The following is a 24,219-nucleotide window of genomic DNA, read 5'->3' on the forward strand; positions in this document are numbered from 1 at the left end:
AAAAAACATGGCCAGGCATGGTGGATCATGCCTGTAATCCCAGCACTTTGGGAGGCTGAGGTAGGTACATCATGAGGTCAGGAAATTGAGACCATCCTGGCTAACATGGTCAAACTCCGTCTCTACTAAAAATACAAAAATTAGTCAGCATGGTGGCATGCGTCTGTAATCCAAGCTACTCAGGAGGCTGAGGCAGGAGAATTGCTTGAACCCAGGAGGCAGAGGTTGCAATGAGCCAAGATTGTGCCCCTGCACTCCAGCCTGAGCAACAGAGCAAGACTCTGTCTCAAAAAAATAATGTAAATAACATGCACACCCTTATAAACGTGAAACTAGTAGTCAACCCTGGTGGTCCACAGGTCACTGGTCACCTTTAATTATAAAGATGTTTTTGTTGCAATGGTAATTGGCATAAAAACAATCAACTTTTATTTCTATTTAAGCTTGGTTCATCTCAGGATCTCCAACAACAGAGCTGTACTGTAGAGGGACAAGGACTAAGAGAGAGTGCCAGTGCCAACTTGTTCACCTTGTGTCTCTGCTGGTGGCCCCCTTGGTACCACACCCCTTCCACACTACATGCAGAAGTAAGCAGAGCCCAGTGGGAGACCAGAAGAAAGAAGGGAATTAATATTTACTAGGCACCTGCAATGCACGAGAAACTTTTAATCCTCACTGCAACCTTTTGAAGTAACAGATAGGACCCTCACGATACAGAGGAGAAGAGCGCCTTCAGCAGGGCCAGGCACCAGCCCAGGACTCAGCATTATTGTCCCAGGTCTGCCCAGGTCTCAGTGTCACTGTCACAGGTCTGACTCCACAATGCATGCTTGCCCATCACACAGCTTGGCCTTGGGAGACTACTTGTCCTTGGAGCCCTGGCGGGGAAGCACAGAGGGACAGAAGAGACAGAAGGGGTAGCTGGCAGGAAACCAGGTGGTCTTTCTCCCTCCACACCCAAAACAGATCCACTGAAGTTGACCAGGTCCTCATTTAAAGGGCTGAGGGCAAAATAGGATGAGCACTGCAGTGGAAGTCAGAAGACAGGTAACCTCATCCTAGCTCTGCTGCCTCTACGTGATATACACTTGGGTAAGTCATATAGCCACCCTGGGCTAGTGCCTCACCCAAACCTAAATACCACCTGTTCCACCATTCAGTAAAATAAAAAGGTGCCATATCCCACCTCATGTATTCTTCAAGTGTCAAACCACCTACATCAACAGAAACACGGAAGAGCCTCCTAGAACCTTTGAGAAAAGGACCCCTAAGAATGACAGCTGGCAAGACATAATCAGGCAGTCTATAGGGTCACTGAGGGCAAACCATTAGCTCTGGTCCCCCCTAAGGCTGAGGCTTCTAAGCTCAGTCCTCTCCCACATCTCTCAGCATCATCATGTGATGGACCACAAATGCTGGCCTTGAAGTGTGGGCCTTACAGAGTCTTCAAAGCACATGTTGTAGGAAAATGACGTAACAAAATGGCCTAGGCTGGCCACCAGGAGACAGCCACTCAAGCCAGATCTTCAGCTACCAACTGAATGCCTTGGACACGCATTTTCATCTCTCTGTCCTAATCACTACATTTCATAAGTCATATTCGAGACTTTAAAGTCTCTCTCTTGGATCAATGAAAGTTCCTTGTGCTGCCAAGGTAAATAAATGAGCCTGATTCCACCATGCAGGTGTCTATTCATAGAGAACTGAACACAGAATCAGCTTCTCACCCCCTCACCCAGGATTCTCTGTGATTACTAAAAATGAGCCCATCAGTTCTAAAATAAGAAGAACAATGCATATGGTCTAATCTTTACCATTTAAGCAATAGCAATTCCTTAGGGAAATCAAGAAATTGCATATACTGTTAACTATTGATCTCCTCTTTCTCTTTGTTTGAGGTTTTGCATAAAATACATAGGTAGAAATGGAAGATAATGGTATGCTTGGAGGCTAAAGGGCAAGTAACCTATCTTGTGGGTGTGAATATTTTATTAAATGTGTTTTCAGAAGGGTGAGATGACCCCAGATTAATGCTGTGGTTATAGTGCAAGCTCTTGGGATCACAAACAAGCAGAACTAGCTTCCTTAAGGCAGCCAGTCACATTCAGCTTGCAAAGGTTATACCAGACTCTGAGCTTCACCCCAAAGAGAGAGGCCTGTAAGATTAATGGCAATGTTAACATAACGAACCTGTTTCATACACGCCAGAGGTGTCCCTAAGCACTCTGAGCTGAACCACAGCAGAAAAGATTAAATCAGACGAAAAATATCAGCAACCTTGATGAAATGAACTGAAAGGAGTTAGAATATTCCAAGGACAACATGCCAACATCATATAAAACATTAAGTGAATTCCCATGCCTCTGGGGATTTCTAATCCAACCTTTAATTGGTTCTCCCAGTGTTCTCCAAGGCCTCTCTTTCTCTATACCAACGTGTGCATTTACATGACTATTTGAGTCCCAAAAGCTTGTCATAAAATTGGATATCTCCAATTAGCACGTTCAAACTACTTCATTCAAGAAATATACCCGTAAAAAGAGCTTCACCAGTTAGGTGAAGCCACCAGACCACACGACTATCGGTTTCTCATCCCAGGGCCTTACGGCTATATAATTAAAGTACCCGCTTGAATTTTGGGAGTCACCCTCTTGCCCCTAGCTGAGGCTACTGCTAGAGATTCCAAGAGGTGAAGAACAAGTCCAGAGGAGAAAGGAAGGGAAGCTTAAAAATCATGGACACACACACCCCGTCTTTGATGCAGTAATCAGCCCAGTCCAATGTCTAGAAGATAAGATTCTAAATAGCACCTGCCTGTCTATCTAAGCCAACACTCTGCTCTTTCAATCAAGTTCCCCTTAACATGTCCATTCCACAATAATCAAGCTCCCAGAGTCTGCACCAACAAAGCGCTAGGGTAGGTATTAGGAAACCAGACATAAAGATCGAGCGGTAGCCCTACATCAGCTCCACAGGGAGCTGGGACCTGCCATCTTTCATCTGTGTAGCAGAGTGAGAACTGTAAATTTCTGGCCACGGACCTTGTCATCCAATTGTCTGTAGAGACTGGAGATCTCCTCATCGTACTTCTCTTTATCCTCTGTAGAGATGCCAGCAACAACAGGAGCAATATTGTCAATGATGGGGGTGTTATCACAAGGCTCCAGGTTCTTCTGGTCCTTGGCACTGATCTGTTCATCCTCAGGCACAGCTTCTCCTGTAAAACATAGCCGAGAGGAGTTGGGGATTAAAGAAACTGAGCATGCAACCTTCCAGGAAGTGTTCTAAAAATAATCAGCCCTGGTGAAAAATACACAGAGGACACAATAAAGCGCTGTTTTGTGGTTAGTTTGTATTCTTTCTATTTGACAAGAAAGGTCTTAGTTAGCTGACCGAAACTAGTCTAAGAAAAAAGAGAACTATGTAAAACCTCCTCTTTCAAGATGCATCCCTGAAGTAAACTGGTTCCAAGATAATCCAACGTGCAGAGATGCCTGAATTCTTTACAGTCATTTTGCTTTAGTTGAGGAATATCCTGGGGCTTTACTAGAGTCATCTTCTCTCTAGTGATTGATTAAGAGGGAAACAGACCTCTAAGGCATCCTAATTATGAATTAATTATGTCACTGTTTCATTAATAGAAACAGCCAAATAAAGAAACACACTGGCATTGTTTGATAGAATACTGTAAGGCTCAAATCCTCTGAATTCGAGAATCTCTGAATCTGAGGCCAGAAGAGAGGGTAGCCCTGAATCCAAGACCAGTGCTGTAAAAGCTCACATTTCAATACCCCTGTCTCCCGCAGGAAGCCAGAATTAATTGGCTCTGCTGGAAAGTTCAAAGAGAATAATCTACTATGATATCAAGTAGACTTAAGGAAGAAAAGCAGCCAATCTCGATCATCCGACAACTTCTCAGTCTGCAGAGTAGCATTTGCTGGGGCCTTCACAGGAAGAATTGCCAAATTTGACAACTAAGGGAAAAGGTACAGCTCGTAAGCTGGCCAATGGCTGTCTCCAACAAGAACATCAAAGACATAAAGCGCATGAAAAAGATTCTAAGAAAACTACTGGCCCCATTGAGTCTCCCCAATATCTTCCTGGAAAGCAAAACCAAACCCAACATACTTTTCCATCGCAGTCTTTACCATCAACACCACACTCCTCTTGCTACAGATAGCAGTAAGAGTGTCTGCAGTATTCCAAGCCTCACCGCAGTTCTCACCCCACAAAATCCATTTTGTAAAAATTCCCCAGGAAAACGGCATTGAGTCAGAGAGAATTTTTCAAAAATAAATGATAGAAGGCCAGGCACAGTGGCTTAGGCCAAGACGAGCAGATCACTTGAGGCCAGGAATTCAAGATCAGCCTGGCCAACATGGCGAAACTCCGTCTCTACTAAAAATACAAAATTTAGTATTTGTGCAAAAATACAAAAATTAGCCAGGTGTCGTGGCGCGCACCTGTAATCCCAGCTATTTGAGAGGCTGAGGAACAAGAATCACTTGAAGTCGAGAGGCAGAGGTTGCAGTGAGCCAAGATTGCACCACTGCACTCCAGCCTGGGTGATGAGAGTGAGACGTTGTCTCAAAAAATAAAAATAAATAGAATAACTGTGATCTCAACCTGTGGCTTCATTAATAATATATATCATGCCTCAATGAACCCACCTGAACACTGTATACATTTATCTCAGTAGAAAGAAAACACTATGATGGTTTAGTTCTGCTGCTTATGACTCCGTTACCTCACTGAATAATCACAAAATAGTATACAGGGCCTCCGTGTCAAGTAAAGTTAACACCCAGTGCTTTTACTTTGTATCACAGTTCCGTTTGAAGCAGCAACTTGAAGCAAAATGTATAATAAACTATTACTTTGCTGAATACAAAATTGAGCCAACCTTTCTTCTTTTTCCAATAAGACTGTGCTATCCTTAAGCCTTTTTTCTGAAATTATTGACCTGAAACAAAACCAGAATATCAGAGTAGCCTTTGAACTGAACCTGAACCAAATCAATATTTCATTCACTTCCAATTTCTGGCTTAAAATATCCATCAACCACCTTAATGTGCAGACTGGATTTCATCCAATTAAAGGATCTATTTTCTCTGCAGTCTGCTAAATCCATGGGCTGTAAAAGCAGTACTGTGTTCCTTTTTTTTTTTTAAACATATTAGAGAGATTTTCTAACCACAGAAATAATTCAGGATACATTATTAACATAAACAACTCAAACATGTGGGGTATGCAACTGTAACTTGAAAGTCCTCCTTTACCCCTCCCTTCTAATTCTGTTCCTTTCCCAGAGAAATTCACCACTAACACTTTGGTAAATGTCCTTCCTCTTCTTAGATTGCGACTGTATGTCTAATTTATGTGCTAGCCTCTGAAGTTCGGGAACAGGGCAATCCAGTACAGTATGAATTTAATCTTCCAGCTTAAGCATAACAAAGATGAAATTCTTAGGTGTACTAGACCAGACACCAACCAGAAGATGGTCATATTATCAGGCCAACTCACTCCAAGTAGAGGCAAGGTACAAAAACATCTGGAAGAGACATATTCCGTGTTCTTTGGTTTCAGATGGCCAAAGAGGCAATGGTACCATGGGGTTAGGGTGGGCTAAGGAGCTGCCCAGTGTGTGTTTTGATTCAGCTGGGTGGGTAGGGGCCAGGAATAGACTCCTATAACCTTAGCAGATAGTGACCTCTTCTAATCAAAAGTCACAGGCCTGACTTTTCCTAAAGCTTCCCTCTTCTCCCATTAAGGAATTACAGCATCACCAAGTACAAGGGTTGTCCCAGATTGTGGAGATCTAACAAGCTAGCCAGTGCTGCTACAAGGCACTGTGAAAGTACTCAAGGGACTCTCTCGTCTCCAGTGCTATGGCAGGATGCGAAAGTCACATTGTATCTTTTAACAGGTCTTATTAATCACAAGCTCATCTCTTGCTTACCCTCTTGGTTTGCTTTTTATAAAGGAGGGGAAATAACAATGCCTTTATCACAAGGTTGTTCTAAAGATGAAGAGAGTATATGTAAAAAGCACAAAAGGCAATATTGTTTAAAGTCCATCTCTTATCCCCTTCTCTCCCTGACAAATTTGCAACTTTGTAGGCTTGGCAGATAAATTATTATTTTTACTTATTTTGTAATTTGTGTTTCTAGGATCTTTATAATAACTTTGTGGTTGGAGCTCACTTCCAAAAATAAAACATGGTATGTAGCCAGGCAAGTCCCTTTCAGGTTTATTTTTATTATTATTAAAACAATATTTGAAACCTATAGCAGATTTTGTGGTTTCCCTTGAACAATTCTCTCAAAGCATTAACATGTCTCCTACAAAGCTACATCTAAACAACCAGCTCTTTCCAGTTTACATTCTAAAGGTCAGGCAGTCAGGATTATTTTTTAAAGCAGCCATTTCAACGGAGAAGAACAAAGCCGCAACACACAGGAACTAAAGCAGCACAGCTCCTGCCCGTGGAGGAACCAAGAGCTGGTTTTCCACCACCACTGCCCTTCAAAGGACCGAAAAAATGACTTCCAGAACTGTCCCTGGTAACTGCACTGTCCAGCTCACAAACACATCTGGGGATTGTAAATTCCCAGCACTAGGCAAGACCTGACACAAGGCTATCTGTCTCCATGGCAATCTCACCGCGTTAATCGAGAATATTCCCAGCACTGCAGTGGACCGAGTCTCTGGAGAAGCCCCCACGAGGTGATTACGGAATAACTGATTGTAACAAGGAAGACAGCTGCAGACAGAACCTGGAGAACTAACACCCTGAACGCTGATGGTGGGAGAAGGAGAAAAAGACCCCCAAAGGAAGGTTAGCATCTATTTTTAGTGTCCCTCTTTGCATTAAAAGCATATTTCTCTTAGTCTAGCCCCTGAGGCTTATACCTGCTGTCTATAGAAAAAGAACTCATAATATTGCAAAACATCTGAAAGGCTTCCCCACCCCCCCACCCCCACCACATACACACACACTGGAAACCTTCCCCTTGTTTAAATAAGCATGCTGGCATTTACTATTGTCAGATGTAATTACCTTTAAGGACTAAAAAGATTTGTGTTTACATAGAAGCATTCACTGAAGCATACCTATAAGGCTTACAGAGCATTCTAATTATAAAATAAAAACTCCCAGAGGGCATAAATAACATTTCTACAAAAAATAGAAATCCATCAACTGCAATAGATGAGAATGACAGACTAATCAAAAATTCTCATTAGGGCTATTAAAATTTCTAAAATAGGTTTTTGGGGGTTTTTTTAAAGAAAGAAAACCATTAGACTGCCAGTAATTCATTAAAATTTCACACATGAAATAGCAACAAGCTAGTTATCCTTTTCATAAGTTGAGTTCCTAACGCCTCAGGAGAACATAGAAAGGTAATTGCATTCTCTCAATAACTCTGGAGCAGAGATTTGCTGGTCACTCACAGCTTCCGCCAGAAACCACAGCAAATCTGGCAAATGAGGTGCTTTCTTTTAATACCAATTAAATAGGCCCAGTGGCAGACCTAATGGTAGGTAATTTCTATATCAAAGAAACTAAAAGGAAATCTTTAAGTTGCCAGATGGGTGACAGCAGCTGGCTACAAGATGTCATTATATAAATGTGATGTGTAAAAAAAAAAAATTCATTCCCTTATGAGATTATTTTGCATGCAAATAGCATCTTTCACCCTCATTCCTAAAAATACTATAAGCAGCTTAAAACATCCTCTAATCCCTTCTAGAGCGATTTTCTAATAAACTGGTCACCTGGGACTCTGCATCCTCCTTACATTCATGACCTCCTGAACAGGCCACAGCATTCTCTTGGCGGACAGACGGTATTTCTATTACAGAGTTTGGTTGTGCCCTCAAAAGCGAGCAGAGGGCCTGGTAAATTAGATATCTCCAATGAAATGCTAATTTCTGAGAGTCCATTATAATCATGAATTTGAGAAGGGAGCCAGCGAAGGGAGCCAGCATCTTCGAAGGTTTAATGCTAAAAGAGCAAATTGTGTTCCAACTGCGGCGGTCCCCAAGTTCCACAAAGCCCCAAATCAGACTGGGGGCTACAGATTTAGCTAGTTACTGAGCCATGCCTGCTGGCCCCACAAGTTTTGAACTGGGAGAACAAATCTGCTTTAAAGACTGCCGATTGTTCCACACTTTCTCAGCCTGTGATGAAATCATTTCTTTGTATGGCTTTAGCAGATAAGGTAAACCTACATCCACTCTTTTTCAATCTTATAGGCAATTATTCAAGAGACAAGAATCTGCAGATACACCAGATTGTCAGGTCATTTCCCTGCTCTCCAGACACCTGGATTTTCAGGTCCTCCTTTTTCTGACTTAAATCCCTGTACAAAGTTATTTTTTAAGTGCAAAATTCTAAGTATCAGAAGAGAGAACGTGTGAAGACTGACCTGGTAGCAACAGGGAACTGTGCACCCAGCCTTCACCCCTCCCTCCCCATCCTCCTGTCAAGAGTTTTCTTGATGGATTGGGAGGAGGTTAGCATGAGCTGGAGCCATAATTCACTCTGAATCCAACCATCTAAAGCTATCTCCATATATAGGATTGTTCAAGTCTTTTCCGCACATATGAGCAACAAAGCAATAGCGCTTTTAAAAAAATTCCATTTTCTGGCAACTGCCCCACTCCATCTATCTGTTCCTTAAGCAAGCAGGCTGAACAAATCTCCGGGAGGCGAAAGAGCCAACAGAGCCTCCAGATTCGAAGAAAGACCAGCCATTGATTACGGCCCACAAGATGTCACTAGTAGATTGTGGTGAACATTTGTTGCTTTTCAGCCACTTGACACCCATTCTTATAGCACTTGAACTTCCTTTTAAGGAATTGGCCCCCTCAACTACGTTCAGTCTTCATCAGACAATTTATCAAAGTGCGCTACCTCTCCCCAGCCAAGGCACACCAGTAAGTACAGTATTCTCCCTTCTATCCTGTGCCTCTGCTTCACCAACATAATTACACAGAGAAGGGAAAAAGCATTCATTCCAGGTGTGGCCACTTAAGAGACCTGCCTGTTTCTGCTGCCTGTATCCCTGGAGCAGCCCCAGCCTACACCTGTCGGATCCTGGTGCCTCTGCTATGCTTTGGAGTCTGCTAATCATTCATATCCTTCTAATGCATTCTCTTTTTGCTTTAGCCAGGCAGTGTCCATTCCTGTCTCTTGCAAACCAAGGATCCTAACTAGCACCCTGGGGAATGGAACCAGGCCAGTGCACGGCTCTCCATAGCCACATGGACATGCCCAGAGTTATCCTGCCCTCAAGGCAATGTCACAAAGGAATTAAAGCTTAGTGTAGTGTATGTGCTATGAGTCACAGGCCTTATTCTGAGAATCAAGTTTCAACAGTGCCCAGAGAAGAAAACTGCTAGACCTACATTCTGAAGTGGACCCCGTCTTAGTCAGCTGGAGCTGCTGTAAGAAAGTGCCATAGACTGGGTGGTTTATAAATGACAGGAATTTATTTCTTATAGTTCTGGAAGCTGGAAGTTCAAGATCAGAGAGCCAGCATGGTTGGGCCCTCCTAGGGAGGGCCCTCTTCTGGATTTGCAGATAGTATCTCATTCTAGTCTTACATAGTGGAGAGCAGAGAGAAGCAAGCTGTCTCAGAACCCACAGGACACTAATCCCATTGTGAGGGTCCATCCTCAGGCCCCAATCACCTCCCAAAGGCCCCACCTCCTATTACCATCAGCTTAGGGGTTAAGATTTCAACATATGAATTTGGGTGGACACAAAACATTCAATCTATAGCACCCATCAAGCTACAAAGGGTTGAAAATTGGTACAGGTGAGACCAGCCTCTAGGCAGGTAATAGTGCAGTATTTCACCAATTTTCACCATCTCCCATGCAGGAGGATATTCTCCTCCAGCATCCCCAGTCTCAGGGAATGGTCTCAACTTCCATCCAACTCAGCAAGCGAAAAAACACACAGCTGTCATTGAAACCTCCCTCTCCCATAGCCAACTCCTTACCACTCCCAGGTAATTTCTCCTCCTCACCTTGAAAGACAAATGTTAGCTGGGGAGGAAAGAAGAGCTGTGCAGAATCCCTCCAAACTCCTTCTCCCATCACAACCAGTGGTGACGTGGCAGTTGAGGTCCTGGGAGCCTCTCAGACTCCGTCTTCTCTTCTTTGTAGTCCAAAGGGCCCTCATGCCTACCTGTGCCTTCAATTATTACCTAAAGATCGATGACTCCAACTCAAGCAAATCCTCTGAGTTCCAGACTCTCAGTCCTAATTTCTTATCTGAATAATGTTTCCCTGGATGTTCCACAGGGACCCCCAAACTCCCTCCTCCCTCACCCCCAGTATGGTTCTCCTCCAGCATCCCCATTCTTAAGGAATGGTCTCACCCTCCATCCAACTCGGCAAGCAGAAAACTCACAGCTGTCACTGAAACCTCCCTCTCGCATAGCCAACTCCTCACCACATCCAGCTAATTTCTCCTCCTTAATTCCTCTCAGGTTCATCCATTTCTCTCCCTTCCTACTGCCCTGTCTCTTACTTCAATACTATAATCTCATCCCTGGAAGATCCTCAACCCCCACCCCCCCGCTCCCAGTTCTCCTCTCCGACTTGCAGTCCACACTCTAATGCAGCCGATGGATCTTCAAAAATGCAAATGTATGACCAGCTTAACACCCTTGACCAAAATCCTGAACAAGGACTGTGTAGACCTACATGGGAGAGCCCCGCCCATTCCTCCAGCCCATCTCAGGCCAGTGCTCCCAGCTGGCCTGTGTCCTCCACTCTCGGAGCCCCGACACCACGCCTCCTATTTTGCCCGGCTAACTGCTGCTTCTCTCAGATACTCATCTCTGTGTTGCATATTCAAGGAACCCTCACTGGCTTCTCAGTCAAGGTCAGGGCCCTCTGTTGTACAATTTTTGGCACTTGTGCTTCCCCTTCAGGTATGCAGTGTGGACTATCATTATACACTTATTGGTGAGGACTGACATTTACCTCCTTCCCCGCTCAGACCATCCTGAAGGGCAGACACCACATCTGACTGCCCACCCTTTAATCTCCAGCACCAGCATTAAGCATATGTTTGCTCCACATACATTTATTGGAGGTCTACTCTGTGCTAGAGTATATTATCATCCATTAGTTTTCCCAAATTACGTAACTTAAGGGATCATGTAGGATCTCACCCAATAGGGCACAGAAAACAGTACATTTCTAAGAAGACTTCCAAGGTGTTCAAAGAGGGACAAACAGTTAAAATGATGCCCAAGTAAAGAGGTCAAGAAGAGGACTGAGTGCCCAAAAGATGCCAGGCATGCCAGTTAGTGAGGCAAACAGGGCAATGGGCAGATCCCAGAGAACAGCATTCGATGAGGGATGAAGAACTGCAAGGTTAAAGTTTGGCAAGAGATGGAAAAGGATGGAAGAAAGAAAAGGTTATTTGCCCACCCTGTAATGTTTCTAAAGCCGGCCCCTGCCAATCCTTTACCAAAAGGCTTTACTGAATGTCTTGGTCACCCAACAGAGAACTGACCTAGAGGATTCCAGAAATAAAACTTCATATAGCCGCTCCCCACCTTGCCAGCTACTGTTCCCTTCTCTCCCACTCCTGCCAAATTGTAAGGAATCATCCGCCAGCCCCAGGTGATGAATTATTCAATTATTCTAGCAGCTTTCCAAACACGTGTGCAGCTAGAAAATCTTTCAAAAGAAAAGAATCATGTTATTTAGGCTACTAGGTCATTTTTGGAACCTGTCTTGAATTCTTGTTTGCCACGTAATCGTTTTTCTATTAAACAATAGCTCATTGACACCCCACCCTTACTAGCAAAAAGCAGTGGCAAACATGTAACCACAAGACAATCTGCTGCAGTTACAAACAGTCAGCGTTACCTCCCGGTCCTGCACAACAACCCCCAAGCTCCTACCCCTACCCTTTAGGTCCTGCTGCAGAGCCTAAAATACTGAGCACAGCAGCAGAGGACCTGAAGAACAGCTTCCAACTATCCGTCATTCCCCTACACACACACCAACCTGCCTTATTTTAGTTAAAAAGAAAAAAAAGAGCCTTCTACCTTCTAACCTACGTCACAATGCTAAAATCACTAAAATAATCTGTCTGCACTAAGATCTGGAAACCCCTCTTAACACCTCACCCACAACCCACCCACCCACTGCATGTCAGCTCTCTGAGATATTTTCTCCCAGTAGAACAAACCAAAGAGAATGTTTTGGGGAAGAAGGAAAACGAGTCACGAACCAAGCCTTTAAGACTCCATTTTAGCACAGGGCTCCTCCAAGAGCCCTATATTTCTGGCTCTGAAGAAGCAGAGCATGAAGATGAGTTCGGTCAAAAAATGCAGGTATTTTCCAGAGGTAGACTTTTAACAACAAATCAGTGATAAAATTCACATAGGAGAGAATGACATTTTTCATTTAAGTCAAAAGCAATCTGAGCCACCAAGTCTCAGGCACTTTCCTCTAACCTACAAATAGGGGTACCAGAGAGTTATTACAATAATAGATAGAGGGCATCTCATTGGAAGCAGATTAAGGCAACCTTGCAGATAGTCACTGGTCCACACTAACAATGCATGCTAGCCAAATGATGGGATGGGGATGGTGCCTGTGTTAGGGACTAAGAGCATCTGCCTGTTCACACAGGTTGTTGGCAGGAGGAACCAAGCTGCACGTTGTCCCAACTTTCCCAAGTGTCTCCCAGGACGCCAACAGTCACAAGAAAAAGAAGGCACATGCTCGGCCAGGCACAGTGGCTCATGCCTGTAATCCCAACACTTTGGGAGGCTGAGGTGGATGGATCAGTTGAGGTCAGGAGTTCAAGACCAGCCTACCCAGCATAGTAAAACCCTGTCTCTACTTAAAAGAAAAAAAATACAAAAATTGGCTGGGTATGGTGGTACATGCCTGTAATCCCAAGCACTGAGGCTGAGACAGGAGAATGGCTTGAACCCGGAAGGCAGAGGTTGCGGTGAGCTGAGGTCATGCCACTGCACTCCAGCTTGGGTGACAGAGTGAGACTCTGTCTTTAAAAAAGGAAAAACTCACACCCTCATGCCTCACTCTTCCTCTCCACTTCTCCTTACCATTCCTCCACCTGTTTAGCTCCATCTCCAGATGCTGGATAACATTCTTCAAAGTCTTGTTTTTCTCTTTCTCTTTTTCATATTTCTTCTTCCATTCTTCTGCTGTCAGTTCTAGGTTCACAGAGACTGTATTCTTGATGGTCTTAGCTCTGGGATTAAAAATATAAGGAACAATTCAGCTAATTATTAGCATTAGCTAAATCAATATGACTAAGCCTTAGATTCCTCATATCAAAAGACTGGAAATAGGGAAGCAGAAGGGATCCTGTGACTTTCACCAACCATCCTCCTAACTGGTCTAATAGTACCACTACCCCTTGAGGCTCCAAGCTCAGCCTTTTCTTTTCTCCTTCATATCCCACTCGTCTCTAAATCTAATGGAGGTTGATTTGAATTGTCTCAGGGTTTCTTCTGTCTCTTTTTCCTCTGCCACTGTCTCAGTCTATGTTCTCAGCCCTCCTTATGTTTATAGCCTTTTCCAAATGTTCAGTATCCTCCTTTAAGCCCCCTGCATGCCATCACCAGATTGACCTTCCTCAGTTGATGGTTTTTTCAGTTCAATTAATATTTATGAATTTCAGGTATACCATGACAGATGGACAAGGTCTCTGGCCTCTTGGAGCTTGGAGTTTCTTATACCAATGATATACAGACAGAAATAACAGAATCAATTGTTTCCCTTCCTCACCTCTGGTACCCAGAACCACCCCTGATGTATTTAACATATCAACACATGCCTCATAGGTCAGGTGGGTCCCACAGCCGAGTGAGACTGGACAGGTGACACCATGGCTCCCTGCTGAGTAAACGTCCCCCCCCATCACAGCCCATCATCAATCACCATGTGGTGAGGAGGTCCCACAGTATTCAGATTTTCCTAGAAAGTCAGAAACTTTTTTTTTTATTTATTTATGTCTCTCAGTTTTAAACTATTGATAAAAATAATGCGTGGGATAAACAAACATGCCTAATGGCCACCATCTTGCCACTTCCAGTATAGGAGATGATGCGATCTCCTCAGGCACATGGCCTGGGGGGTGGTGATGCCACAGGGATGGTAGCTGGAGAGTAACCCAAAGGCGCCAACCAGCAGCTGCACCAGGCAATACCAAAAGCCAAAGGCACAACCCTCCTCGGCATGTGCGGAAACAAACACCTAAGTAGCCTCATCCAATTAAAAAAGAAACTCCACTTAGGCTCACTTTTTTTAAGAAGGTAAAGTTCTTCATTAAGAAATATGTGATATCCTGTTTTATTTGCTATTGACTTTTTCATTTTGAACTTCAAACAATTCTTACACCATCATATTTGCCAGCACAATCTGATTTGTGATTCAGGTTAATTACCGTTGTCAGCAAATGACATGATTTCTATTTCAGTGCAAGAAATTTAGCAGTCCTCACCAGCGCTACAGATGTCATTCCAAAAATTCATTCCTAAAACAGACAACTAAATAACCCAACTGTCAAAAGAAGAGTTAAACAAATTCAATGTAAGACTCCACTTAAGAATTAGGATAATTCTCTCTTGTTCACTGTAGCTTGAGGCTGCTGTCCCTAGAAGTGCTTTGAGTCTAATTTTTCCAATAGCAGCAATTTTATTACTACTTTAAAGTCTGTTCGAGTTTGACACTCTCACCTCTCCTCCTAACACCCTCAGGCAGTGCTGTGGATGTTTCTCAGACTCAAGCACAAATACCCCAAGCATCTATTATCAACTTAGTAAGACAAAAAGTGAAAAATAACTCATGGCTAAAATGCTTATGGATACTTAAGGGCACACTTCAAGGCTACTAATCTTACTTTTTAAATCATAAAGAGTCCCTTGATAATTTCACATGATACCAGAAAGAGAAAACTGCAACCTTTATGCTATACTCAGGCAGGTTTAGCCAGAGGCACATTTTGTGAGCAGATTCAGCAAGGTTATCACCATTGTTTGAACTGGTCCTCATTCTCAAAGTACTTTTTTAAATTGCCTAGAAAATCCCCACTTCTGTAGCAATTATGGTCCTGGCAGGAAACAGATGACCTGCTCAAGCTGCATGATTTGGAGAGTGCTTAACAAAGTATGGAAAGGTGCTAGGAGATAACGAGGGATAATGTGGTACCCACATTAGTGATGGGGAAGCCGTTACTACCCTTAGGCTGAAGGGGACCCAGAGAGAAAAGGGTAGAAGGAAAAGATTGCCTGGGAGGTATGAATTATAACAGCAGTGGTAGGGGCATAGCCAACCCAATATGATCTGGCAGGGAGGGAGCCAGGAAATAAATACCTGGACCTCAGGACCTTCTCTCCTCCTGATCGCCTGCCTGTGTTCCTTCCCCACTGGTTGAACATAACTAGAAGCCAGAGGAAAAGGAAGCCATAGCAGGAGTCCAAACCAGTCACCCTCCTAAGGCACAGAGCAGGGCAGAGACGGTACAGAAAAGATCCAGAGGAGCAGCTACAGATGCACAACCCAACTTCCATTTGGAATTCAAATAAAGGGGGAATCCATGTCCCACCCTAGAGCCCCGAAAATTCATTCAGCCCAAATGTGAGAAGTGGGGCCTTTACATCCACTAACATGAAGAAATCTGCTTGCACTGGTAGAGAAAGATGTTAATTCTCCTAAAATTGTTCTAGAGAATTAAAGTAATCCTCCCCCTACAAAAAAAAAAAAAAAAACCCTAAAAGGTTTGTGTACGTGTATAGAAATTGGCAAGCTGATTCTGAAATTTACAATAGAAATGAAAACGACAAAGAAGAGCAAGGACAATTCTGAAGATCAAAGTTAGAGGACTGAGTATCAACACTTACTTATAAAGCCACTTATAAATTATACCTGATCAAATTGTCACAAACTTTGAAATAAAACAGAATAAATTGTCCAGAAACAGGCACTCAGATGACAGCCATCCAACCATATGACAAAAGTACCCATAAAGAAGAGTGGGTAAGGGCAGTCTTAATATATGGTAGTAAGAGGAAGGAGAACGTTATCCCCCAGCCTCAATGCCATATAAACAATTCTATTCCAGAGAGATCCCAGACATAAATGTGAAAAGTAAGACAATAAAGCTTCTAGAGAAAATATAGGACAGTATCTTCAAGACCTTAGGGTAGGCAAAGATTTTTTTTTTGAGACAGAGTCTCACTCTCTTGCCCAGGCTGGTGTGTAGTAGCATGATCTTGGCTCACTGCAACCTCCACCTCTCAGGTTCAAGCGATTCTCCTGCCTCAGCCTCCCAAGCAGCTGAGATTACAGGTGCATGCCACCACACCCAGCTAATTTTTGTATTTTTAGTAGAGATGGGGTTTCACCATGTTGGCCAGGCTGGTCTCAAACTCCTGACCTCAGGTTATCCGCCCGCCTTGGCCTTCCAAAGTGCTGGGATTACAGGCATGAGCCACTGTGCCTGGCCAAAGGTTTTTGTGAAGAGAACATAAAAGAAAAAATAAATTTGACTTCATTAAAATTAAAAACCTCCCTTCATTAAAAGTAACCATTAAAAGAGTTAAAAGGCAAGTTACAAAGTGGGAGAAGATATATCAAATAAATATACCTGGCAAAGGATTTACCCAGAATAATTCCTTTAAATCAGTAAGAAAAAACTGGGCAAAGACTTGGAACAGGCACTTCATAAAAGACGTGCCAATAAAACACCTCCTGAAAAGGTGTTTAACGTCATTAGCCTTCAGGGAAATGCAAATTAAAACTACAATGAGAAACCTTAACATAGCCAATAGAATGGCTGAAAAATTTTAAACTGATAATGCCAACTGTTGTTGAGAATGAGTAATGATTCTAACAGTCAACTGCTACTGAAAAGAGTGTGAATTATTACTGTCATTTTGGAAGAATCTTTAGTAGTATCTACTAAAGCAGAATATTTCACACCTTATGACCTGCTCTCACCTAACAGAAACCAGGACAAATATTCACCCAAAGGCATGACAACCAATGTTGTAGTAATTGTATTTATAATCTCTCCCAAATGAAAATAATCTAAATATCCATCAACAATAGAATGGATACATATAAGCCAAATTCATACAACAGAATACTATATAACTGTGAAAAATAAACTACTACTATACCTAACAATGTAGGTGAAGTTCACTCATAAAATGCTGCATGAAAGAAGCCAGATACAATACAGTACTGTGGGATTTCATTTTTATATAGTTCACAGGCAGGCAATACTAATCTATGTTGATGGAAATTAGGGTGACAATTATCCTTGATAGTTCGGTGTTGACTGAGAAGGTCCAAGAGAGAGGCTTCCAAGAGGCTGGGTAGTGGTCACGTGTGCGTGTGTGTGTGTGTGTGTGTGTGTGTGTGTGTGTGTACATATATATGTATAAATATATGTGTGTATATATATATTTGTAAAAAATATAAGATGCTTAAGTTTATGTGTTTTACTATATTATACTCAATAAAAATTGAGTTAAGAAAAATAAATTGATGCAGAAAGAAATCAGACACAAGAATTTCCAGATGAGGAATAAACTAGAGTTACCAAGAGAGATATTGAATTTTTGTGCTCTGAGGTTTATTGTCTTTTTTTAAATAGAACAAATATTCTTCTATCTAGGATGTCAAAAACAATCTTGCAAAGTGGAATAAAGAGGGTCTCAGTCCCTCATTCCCCAAGAGACTAGGAGTAAAAGGAGGTAGAATAGCTACAATTTCTTTTTTGTTTTACCATTAACTTCAGCAAATTTAGAGAATGAAGGAGTCTAATGATCAGTAGCTTCTTTCTATTTGGACATTCAAAGTTAACTTTCCCTTAATTTGCTCTCACTGATTTCAGAGGAAAAAAAGAAAAAAATCAGTTTCCTCCTTTGTTAATATTTAGCTAGCTGCCATCAATGCCTGTTTCACAGTGGTCTGCTGCCTTGTTTTGGTTTGGATCTGGGGTGCGAGGCTGCCAGTGGACATGACCAGAGCTTGGGCACAGGCTCACATGTGTGCGTTTACTGCTTAGCCTTGTTCTCAAAAGAATTTCAGGTAGCTTACAGGGAGACACAAAATCAAGAAGACAGCAGAAATTAAGAGGCTCTCTTAAGGCAGGTTTTATAATTTTGTCTAGCAGAAGCTATATAGCAATTGTGATACCAACCAGCCTTATAGTTCTGGGACATTATCTCTTTGAAATAGAGGAACAAGCCAATGACCCACAGAAGCCTTATTCTAGCCACTTACTGACTGTTCACTCATCCTCTTTAAAGGTCAAACTGACTATGATACTATTTGATTAATCCAAAGTGGCCTGATCATTCACAGAGAAATAAAAAAGTGGGCTGTTCATTTCTAAAAACTCTCATGTTTTTCAGTCAGAGCCCCCAATGTGTATACAGCTATCAATGTCTATTCCACAAGTTATTACCACAGCAGGCACTGAGAAAATCCTAACCAAAGGCTACTGCAGGAAAGAACTTCAATTCAGTCCTAAATTTATACCCTACCAGCAAGACATGCTTTTAAAACTGAGTCAAATTGTGAGGATGCCATTATCAGGGTGTCTGCTTTGCATCTTTTCCTTGTTTTGGCTTGATTCAGCAAGTCAAGCACTACTTCAATAATATATGATCTAGGTGCCCGAGGTACCTTCTCCCCACAGGGAGGGAAACTAGGACCAAGTTTTTCAAAGACCTCAAAGCTAATGAATGTTAACCACCCTTAGAAAAGGCAGACCAAGCCCAGGGGACAAAGAGCAGAGGCCACGGTACATCTTCCATCTAGGTACTGCTACAGAGAGAGTTAAGTTAGAAAAGATTCTACTAAAGAGTGGAAAGAGGAAACACTCTTCCCCATTCTTGAGCATTCTACTATTTCCTTCCCAGCACCATTTAATCCTTCTGTCACTGAATCTGCAGTTTATATGTTCAGAAGCACATGGCCAGCTTCCAAGACTGCTGATGGTACCCATCTCCACTACCGAGGTTAAGCACCCATAAGTGAGGACACTGAAGGCATCCTCATAAGCTGGCACTTGAACAAAGCCCTCCTTGAATGGGGAGAAGACCTCAAACCGCTGCATTCTGATGAATCTCATCCCCACCTGCTTCCCCAATGGTTTCCTATACTCATATTTCCTGGCCACAGTCAGTTCTAAACGACATGAGGAGTGCCTACCATTGGGGTTTCTTCTAATTACTTTGGCTTCCCTGGAAGAACCACAAAGATATTTGTTCCTGGTACCTTCATACCTTTTGTTTCAGCATCCTCCTTCTCTCACCCGGTGTTCAGGATAATGCTGGCATTTGAGTAAGGAGCTCTACACAACCTCACACCTTCAGCACATAGAATAAATCTGTAATGTGTGATTCTGCACTGTGAATGGTGTGTGAGAGACAGAAACTGAGATTACCCCACTGTGGGAGCAGGAGAGGATAGAGAGTACAGCCTTCTTCACTATCAGTGAGAGCTCTCCAGAGAAACAGAACCAATAGGAGATAGAGACAGATGATGGATAAATATAGACAGATAACATATTATATACCCTATTGTATATAAGATCCTATTATATATACATATATATGTATATATGACATATCTTACTCTTTTATTTACTTAAGAAATTGGTTTACATGACTGTGGGGGCTGGCAAGTTTGAAAGCCATAAGGCAGGCTGGAAACTGAGGCTGCAGTTGATGGTACCATCTTGAAGCAGAATTTTGTCTTATCTGAGAAACCTCTGTTTTAGCTCTTACGGCCTTTAACTGAGAGGATGATACTTGCCCTCGTTATCGAGGGTAATCTGCTTTACTTAAAGTCAACTTATTATAAGTGCTAAGTACATCTAAAAAGTACCTTCACAGCAATGTCTCAATTTCCATTTGATTTGTAACTGGGCGCTATGGCCTAGCCAAGTTGACACGTAAAGTTAATCAGAAGCTAATCTTCTGATCTGCTCTGAGTCCTAGTTCCCATCTAAAACACCCAAACCTTCTTCTGGAAGGACCACTGCTCCAAAGCACCTTCCCAGCTCCTGGTGAGGCCATTTCCCTGCTTGTGAGGGAAAGAAAGAGGACAGGAAGGAGAAATTAAAATTTTGTGTCTTTAATTTTAAGTTCTGGTCTCCTGAGAACTATTCAGAAATGACAAATATGAGGAGTTGGCATCTAGATAAATGTATGTCACCCACAGTATTTCTCCCCTCCAAGAGCAAAAATTAACCCTGGTGATGTTTCAGCAACAGACCCCCCAAGAGGAATGATTTAAGCCTCTTTTTGTTTTATGTCAAACTGTAGCCAAATGTCTGCCTTGGCCAAAATGCTCAATCTACTCTCGTAGGTAACGTGTTCTCATGCTCTGGTGACATAAATTTCATATGCACACTATTCAGGGTCTGCCTAATCTAGCTGCTACTGAGCTGGCAGACGACACAATTAAAATGGTGACATGACTTTTTTAAGTGCACATCAGGAAAAGAAGAAAGAATATTACTTTCCCTAAGATATCAATTCTCCTTCCATATTCAACATACAAATAAAGGCTTCAAATTATTCATGCTGGATCAATCAAACTCCTGGTGCCAAAGATGTGCTGATGCAGACCTTCCTAACCACATTGGTCTGCCCCTCAGAGGGCCTCTTTCCCTTTATTACCGCACTAAATCACAGTACATTAAATAGGCTTCTAACACAATTGGATGATTTGAGTTCACACTTCTAAAACATAAATATCTTTTTCAAATAGTGCTGTAAAAGTAGTTTGGAAGGGTAATTAAAGACTACAAAGTAGAACTCTGGAAGCCAGAGGAAAAAAAAATAAAAGTGCTCTTATTTGACTCTGCTTTTTGACTTTCCATTGCCTGGGAATTCAAGTGCTGCCTCCTCAACTAGATTAAAAGGTCTTTGAGAGCATGGGAGATGGCTCTTACTTCTTTAATGGCACGATGCTGGGCATTCAGGGGACTAAAGAAAACAAGCCCAACTGAATGGAAGAGTAGAATGTATCAATCCAAGAAATAAACATGGTAAATTTTTCCCTTTAAATTCCAGTATCTAACCTTGAGTCCTGAAGAATGCTAACAGGACTGTTGGTAGATGCCTTCAGGGATCTGCAGATTTAACTGCTTCAAAACACGTACTACAGGCTGGGTGTGGTGGCTCATGCCTATAATCCCAGCACTTTGGGAGGCCAAGGCGGGCAGCTCACAAGGTCAGGAGTTCCAGACCAGCCTGGCCAACATGGTGAAACCCCATCTCTACTAAAAATACAAAAATTAGCTAGGCATGGTGGCACACACCTGTAATCTCAGCTACTCAGGATGCTGAGGCAGGAGAATTGCTTGAACCCCGGAAAAGGAGGTTGCAGTGAGCCAAGATTATGCCATTGCACTCTAGCCTGGCTGATAGAGGGAGACTCTGTCTCAACAACAACAACAAAAAAAACCCAACATACTACACATTGCATTATTCAGTGCAGTCAAGCAGAACAACAAACATGTACTCTCTTCACGTCCTTGAAAGAACCACAAAGGAATAACTGAAGAACCTCATGCTGCCCTAAGGTTTTGCCACCTCTGTAATAAGAATATAATGAACACTCATTACAATGAATTTGCGATGTGCCCAGCAGTCTTTTCTGAGTTCAAAGTGCTTAATCTCATTAGCTATCACATACCATGTCTAATCCGATGTTCAGTCTTGTGTCTGCTATATAATTGGGTTCAATGAGTATATTTAACAATACAACAGGTATTGGCCCTGTAGAATAGTTCAGCATCCTTAAATAATCCATTAACTAACTCGGGGATAAAAGGAAAGAAACAAAACCTCACACATTTCCAATAATAGACTGGAAAGCAAACCAGATCCAAACGCAGCCAGCTTCAGGATGTGATGGCATCAAAGTTCAGCAACTGCCTTAATTTTCCAAGTAATTTTATGCAATAAGCTTTAGATTCATCTGTTCATTCATTTGATAAGCATTTATTTATTGACCACCTACTGTGAACTAGGTGTGCAGAGTGGTTGATGAGAAACTAATGCCTGTGACAAACTCGGTCCCTGCTGTCACAGAGAGCAGAATCTAAATGACTCTCATAAAAGAATGTAGGCCAACTTATTTCCTTTGAAAATATAATTTGCATTACTTTTTATTTCCTGGAAGCCCAAATTATCTGCAGTATTTTTTATTTGTTCATTCCCAAAGTGTAATTCCAATTCTGCTTTATTTAATCCTCCCCCTTATATGACAGTGCTGTCCCTTACAGTGCATTACATTCAGTCTAGTCCCATCCACCACGATGGCCTTTTCAAGCCTGAATACTGTGAGATTATTTAAGATGAAGGAAAAGCGGAACTTGCAATCACTGATAGCCTGCTACATGCCAGCCCTTGAGCTCGGTAAAAACTGAAGCAACTCATATAATCCTCCCAATATTCTTGAAAGTAGGCATTATTATATCTCTCTCTATGGGAGAGAAGACTGAGGCTCAGAGAGGAGAAGTAGACAAGAGAATGGGTCAATTGCAGAATTAGCTTCAATGCTGGGTTTACTGACCCAGAGGGTTGTGCTCAGACGCTGCATCCTAGTACACCCTAGATGTGTAGTCACTTACTGGCTGTGTGGTCTCAGGTATGGTATCCAAGGGCTTTACCCCTAAGCCTTGATTTCATACTCTATATGAGGATGAGATAGTTGCTACCAGAATTGCTATGATAATTTTGGCACACCTGACATATATAAGACACTAACTGATATTCAAAATCCTTCCCGTAGACAGCTGCAAATGCCTCCTGATGACAGTAGCGCCCTAAGGTGCTCAGCCTTGCAAAGACAGCCAGTGACTCTGGCTTGAAAAGGGCCAGAATATTTTTGCTTTGCTGGTAAGGATCTTTTCTGAAGAGATGTTTCCTTTATGAATGCACTTAGAGCTGGTTTGCTCAAACATGTCTTCAGAGGAAATTGTTAACGCTCAAGTTTAAGACACTGGACAGGATGTGATCTCGTTTTCCATAAGCAGATGCTGGTTTGTGGGTTCCTGAGTCCCTTGAGCAAAGTAGGTGTTATCCTACTGCAACCCCCTTGGCCTAAGCATTTAACTAATCAAGGAAGTGATTTGGGAGGAAGCAAAGGACCCAAATCCAGTTTAAAAGATATATTAGCTCTACAACATTTCAATATAATTATTATTTATTTAGACATCCCACAGGTGCCACGACTATGTAATTCTATGTTCTGTTGAGGGCTCAGGAAATGACTGGGGCTTAATTCAGTTTAAACAAGCCATAACAATTTCCCAGACAGAATGCCCACCCCCATCTGTCCTTTCTCTCATCTTAAACTATTCCTTAGGCATAACCACACAACACACACTCCCAGGGAGAAGGCAGGGAAGTGCTCTGTGCCTCCATTTACAAATGAACTAGTTAAAGCACACAGAGCACTGGTGACTTGTCTAAAGATCACGTGATTCTTCGGAATTGAATGGACGGATGGCAGCAGAATCCACATTTTCCAACCTCAGACCTAAGCTCAGCTTGCTGAGCACTGAAGATGTTCAGATCGCCCAATCCACAGTACCTCAAACACTCTAGAAATGAACACCGAGGCACAAGGGCTGAAGGATAGAACCTAAACACTGGAACTGAGGAAACATGCCTAAAGGAGGTCAGGCCTTGGACAGTGGGAAGGGGTGGGTGAAAAAGAAAGTGACAAGAAAATAAAGGAAGATATGAACCAAACCACACATGTAACTGTTGCTTTGTGATTGTGGAGTTGTACTTGCTGCCCACCTATGGACATCTCCTGGGGATCTAGGATGTCTCGTGTGGGTATTTTCAAAGGTAGGAAGATGTCTTCTATGTCTCTCCTCAGCATACAGTCCAGCCCTCCTACCTCCAGTGCTGATAAAGATTCCTTCCCCTTCTTTTCTATTTATACCTCTATTCTGTATTCACCTTAGCCTCTGGGTGTTTTATCAGCAACTGTGCAAAGGATCCCAAATATCGGAGTTAAAGGCAGTTACCAGTCTTGAGATTTATACACTTGAAATAATAATGAACCTAAAAGGTAGACTCCGGTGCCATGAAGAACAAAAGTAACACCCAGTGCATTTCCAGGTCACATCTGCAATAAGTTTGGTTGTTTTGTTTTGTTTTA

The 24,219-nt window shown here is 42.4% G+C and overlaps 1 protein-coding gene across 1 annotated transcript in view; it reads right to left on the reverse strand.

Annotated features, from left to right (window-relative positions):
* Nucleotides 1-24,219, reverse strand: part of KIF5C (kinesin family member 5C) — a 152,171-nt gene that overhangs the window by 49,368 nt on the left and 78,584 nt on the right. The window contains exons 11-12 of the mRNA XM_017523231.2: nt 13,113-13,261; nt 3,042-3,217 (exon numbers count right to left, since the gene is read on the reverse strand). Of these exons, the coding sequence (XP_017378720.1) occupies nt 3,042-3,217; nt 13,113-13,261 (325 nt within the window). The remainder of the gene's footprint in view (nt 1-3,041; nt 3,218-13,112; nt 13,262-24,219) is intronic.

This window comes from Cebus imitator, unplaced genomic scaffold, assembly GCF_001604975.1.
Source record: "Cebus imitator isolate Cc_AM_T3 unplaced genomic scaffold, Cebus_imitator-1.0 Scaffold27, whole genome shotgun sequence".
NCBI classification, from domain to species: domain Eukaryota; kingdom Metazoa; phylum Chordata; class Mammalia; order Primates; family Cebidae; genus Cebus; species Cebus imitator.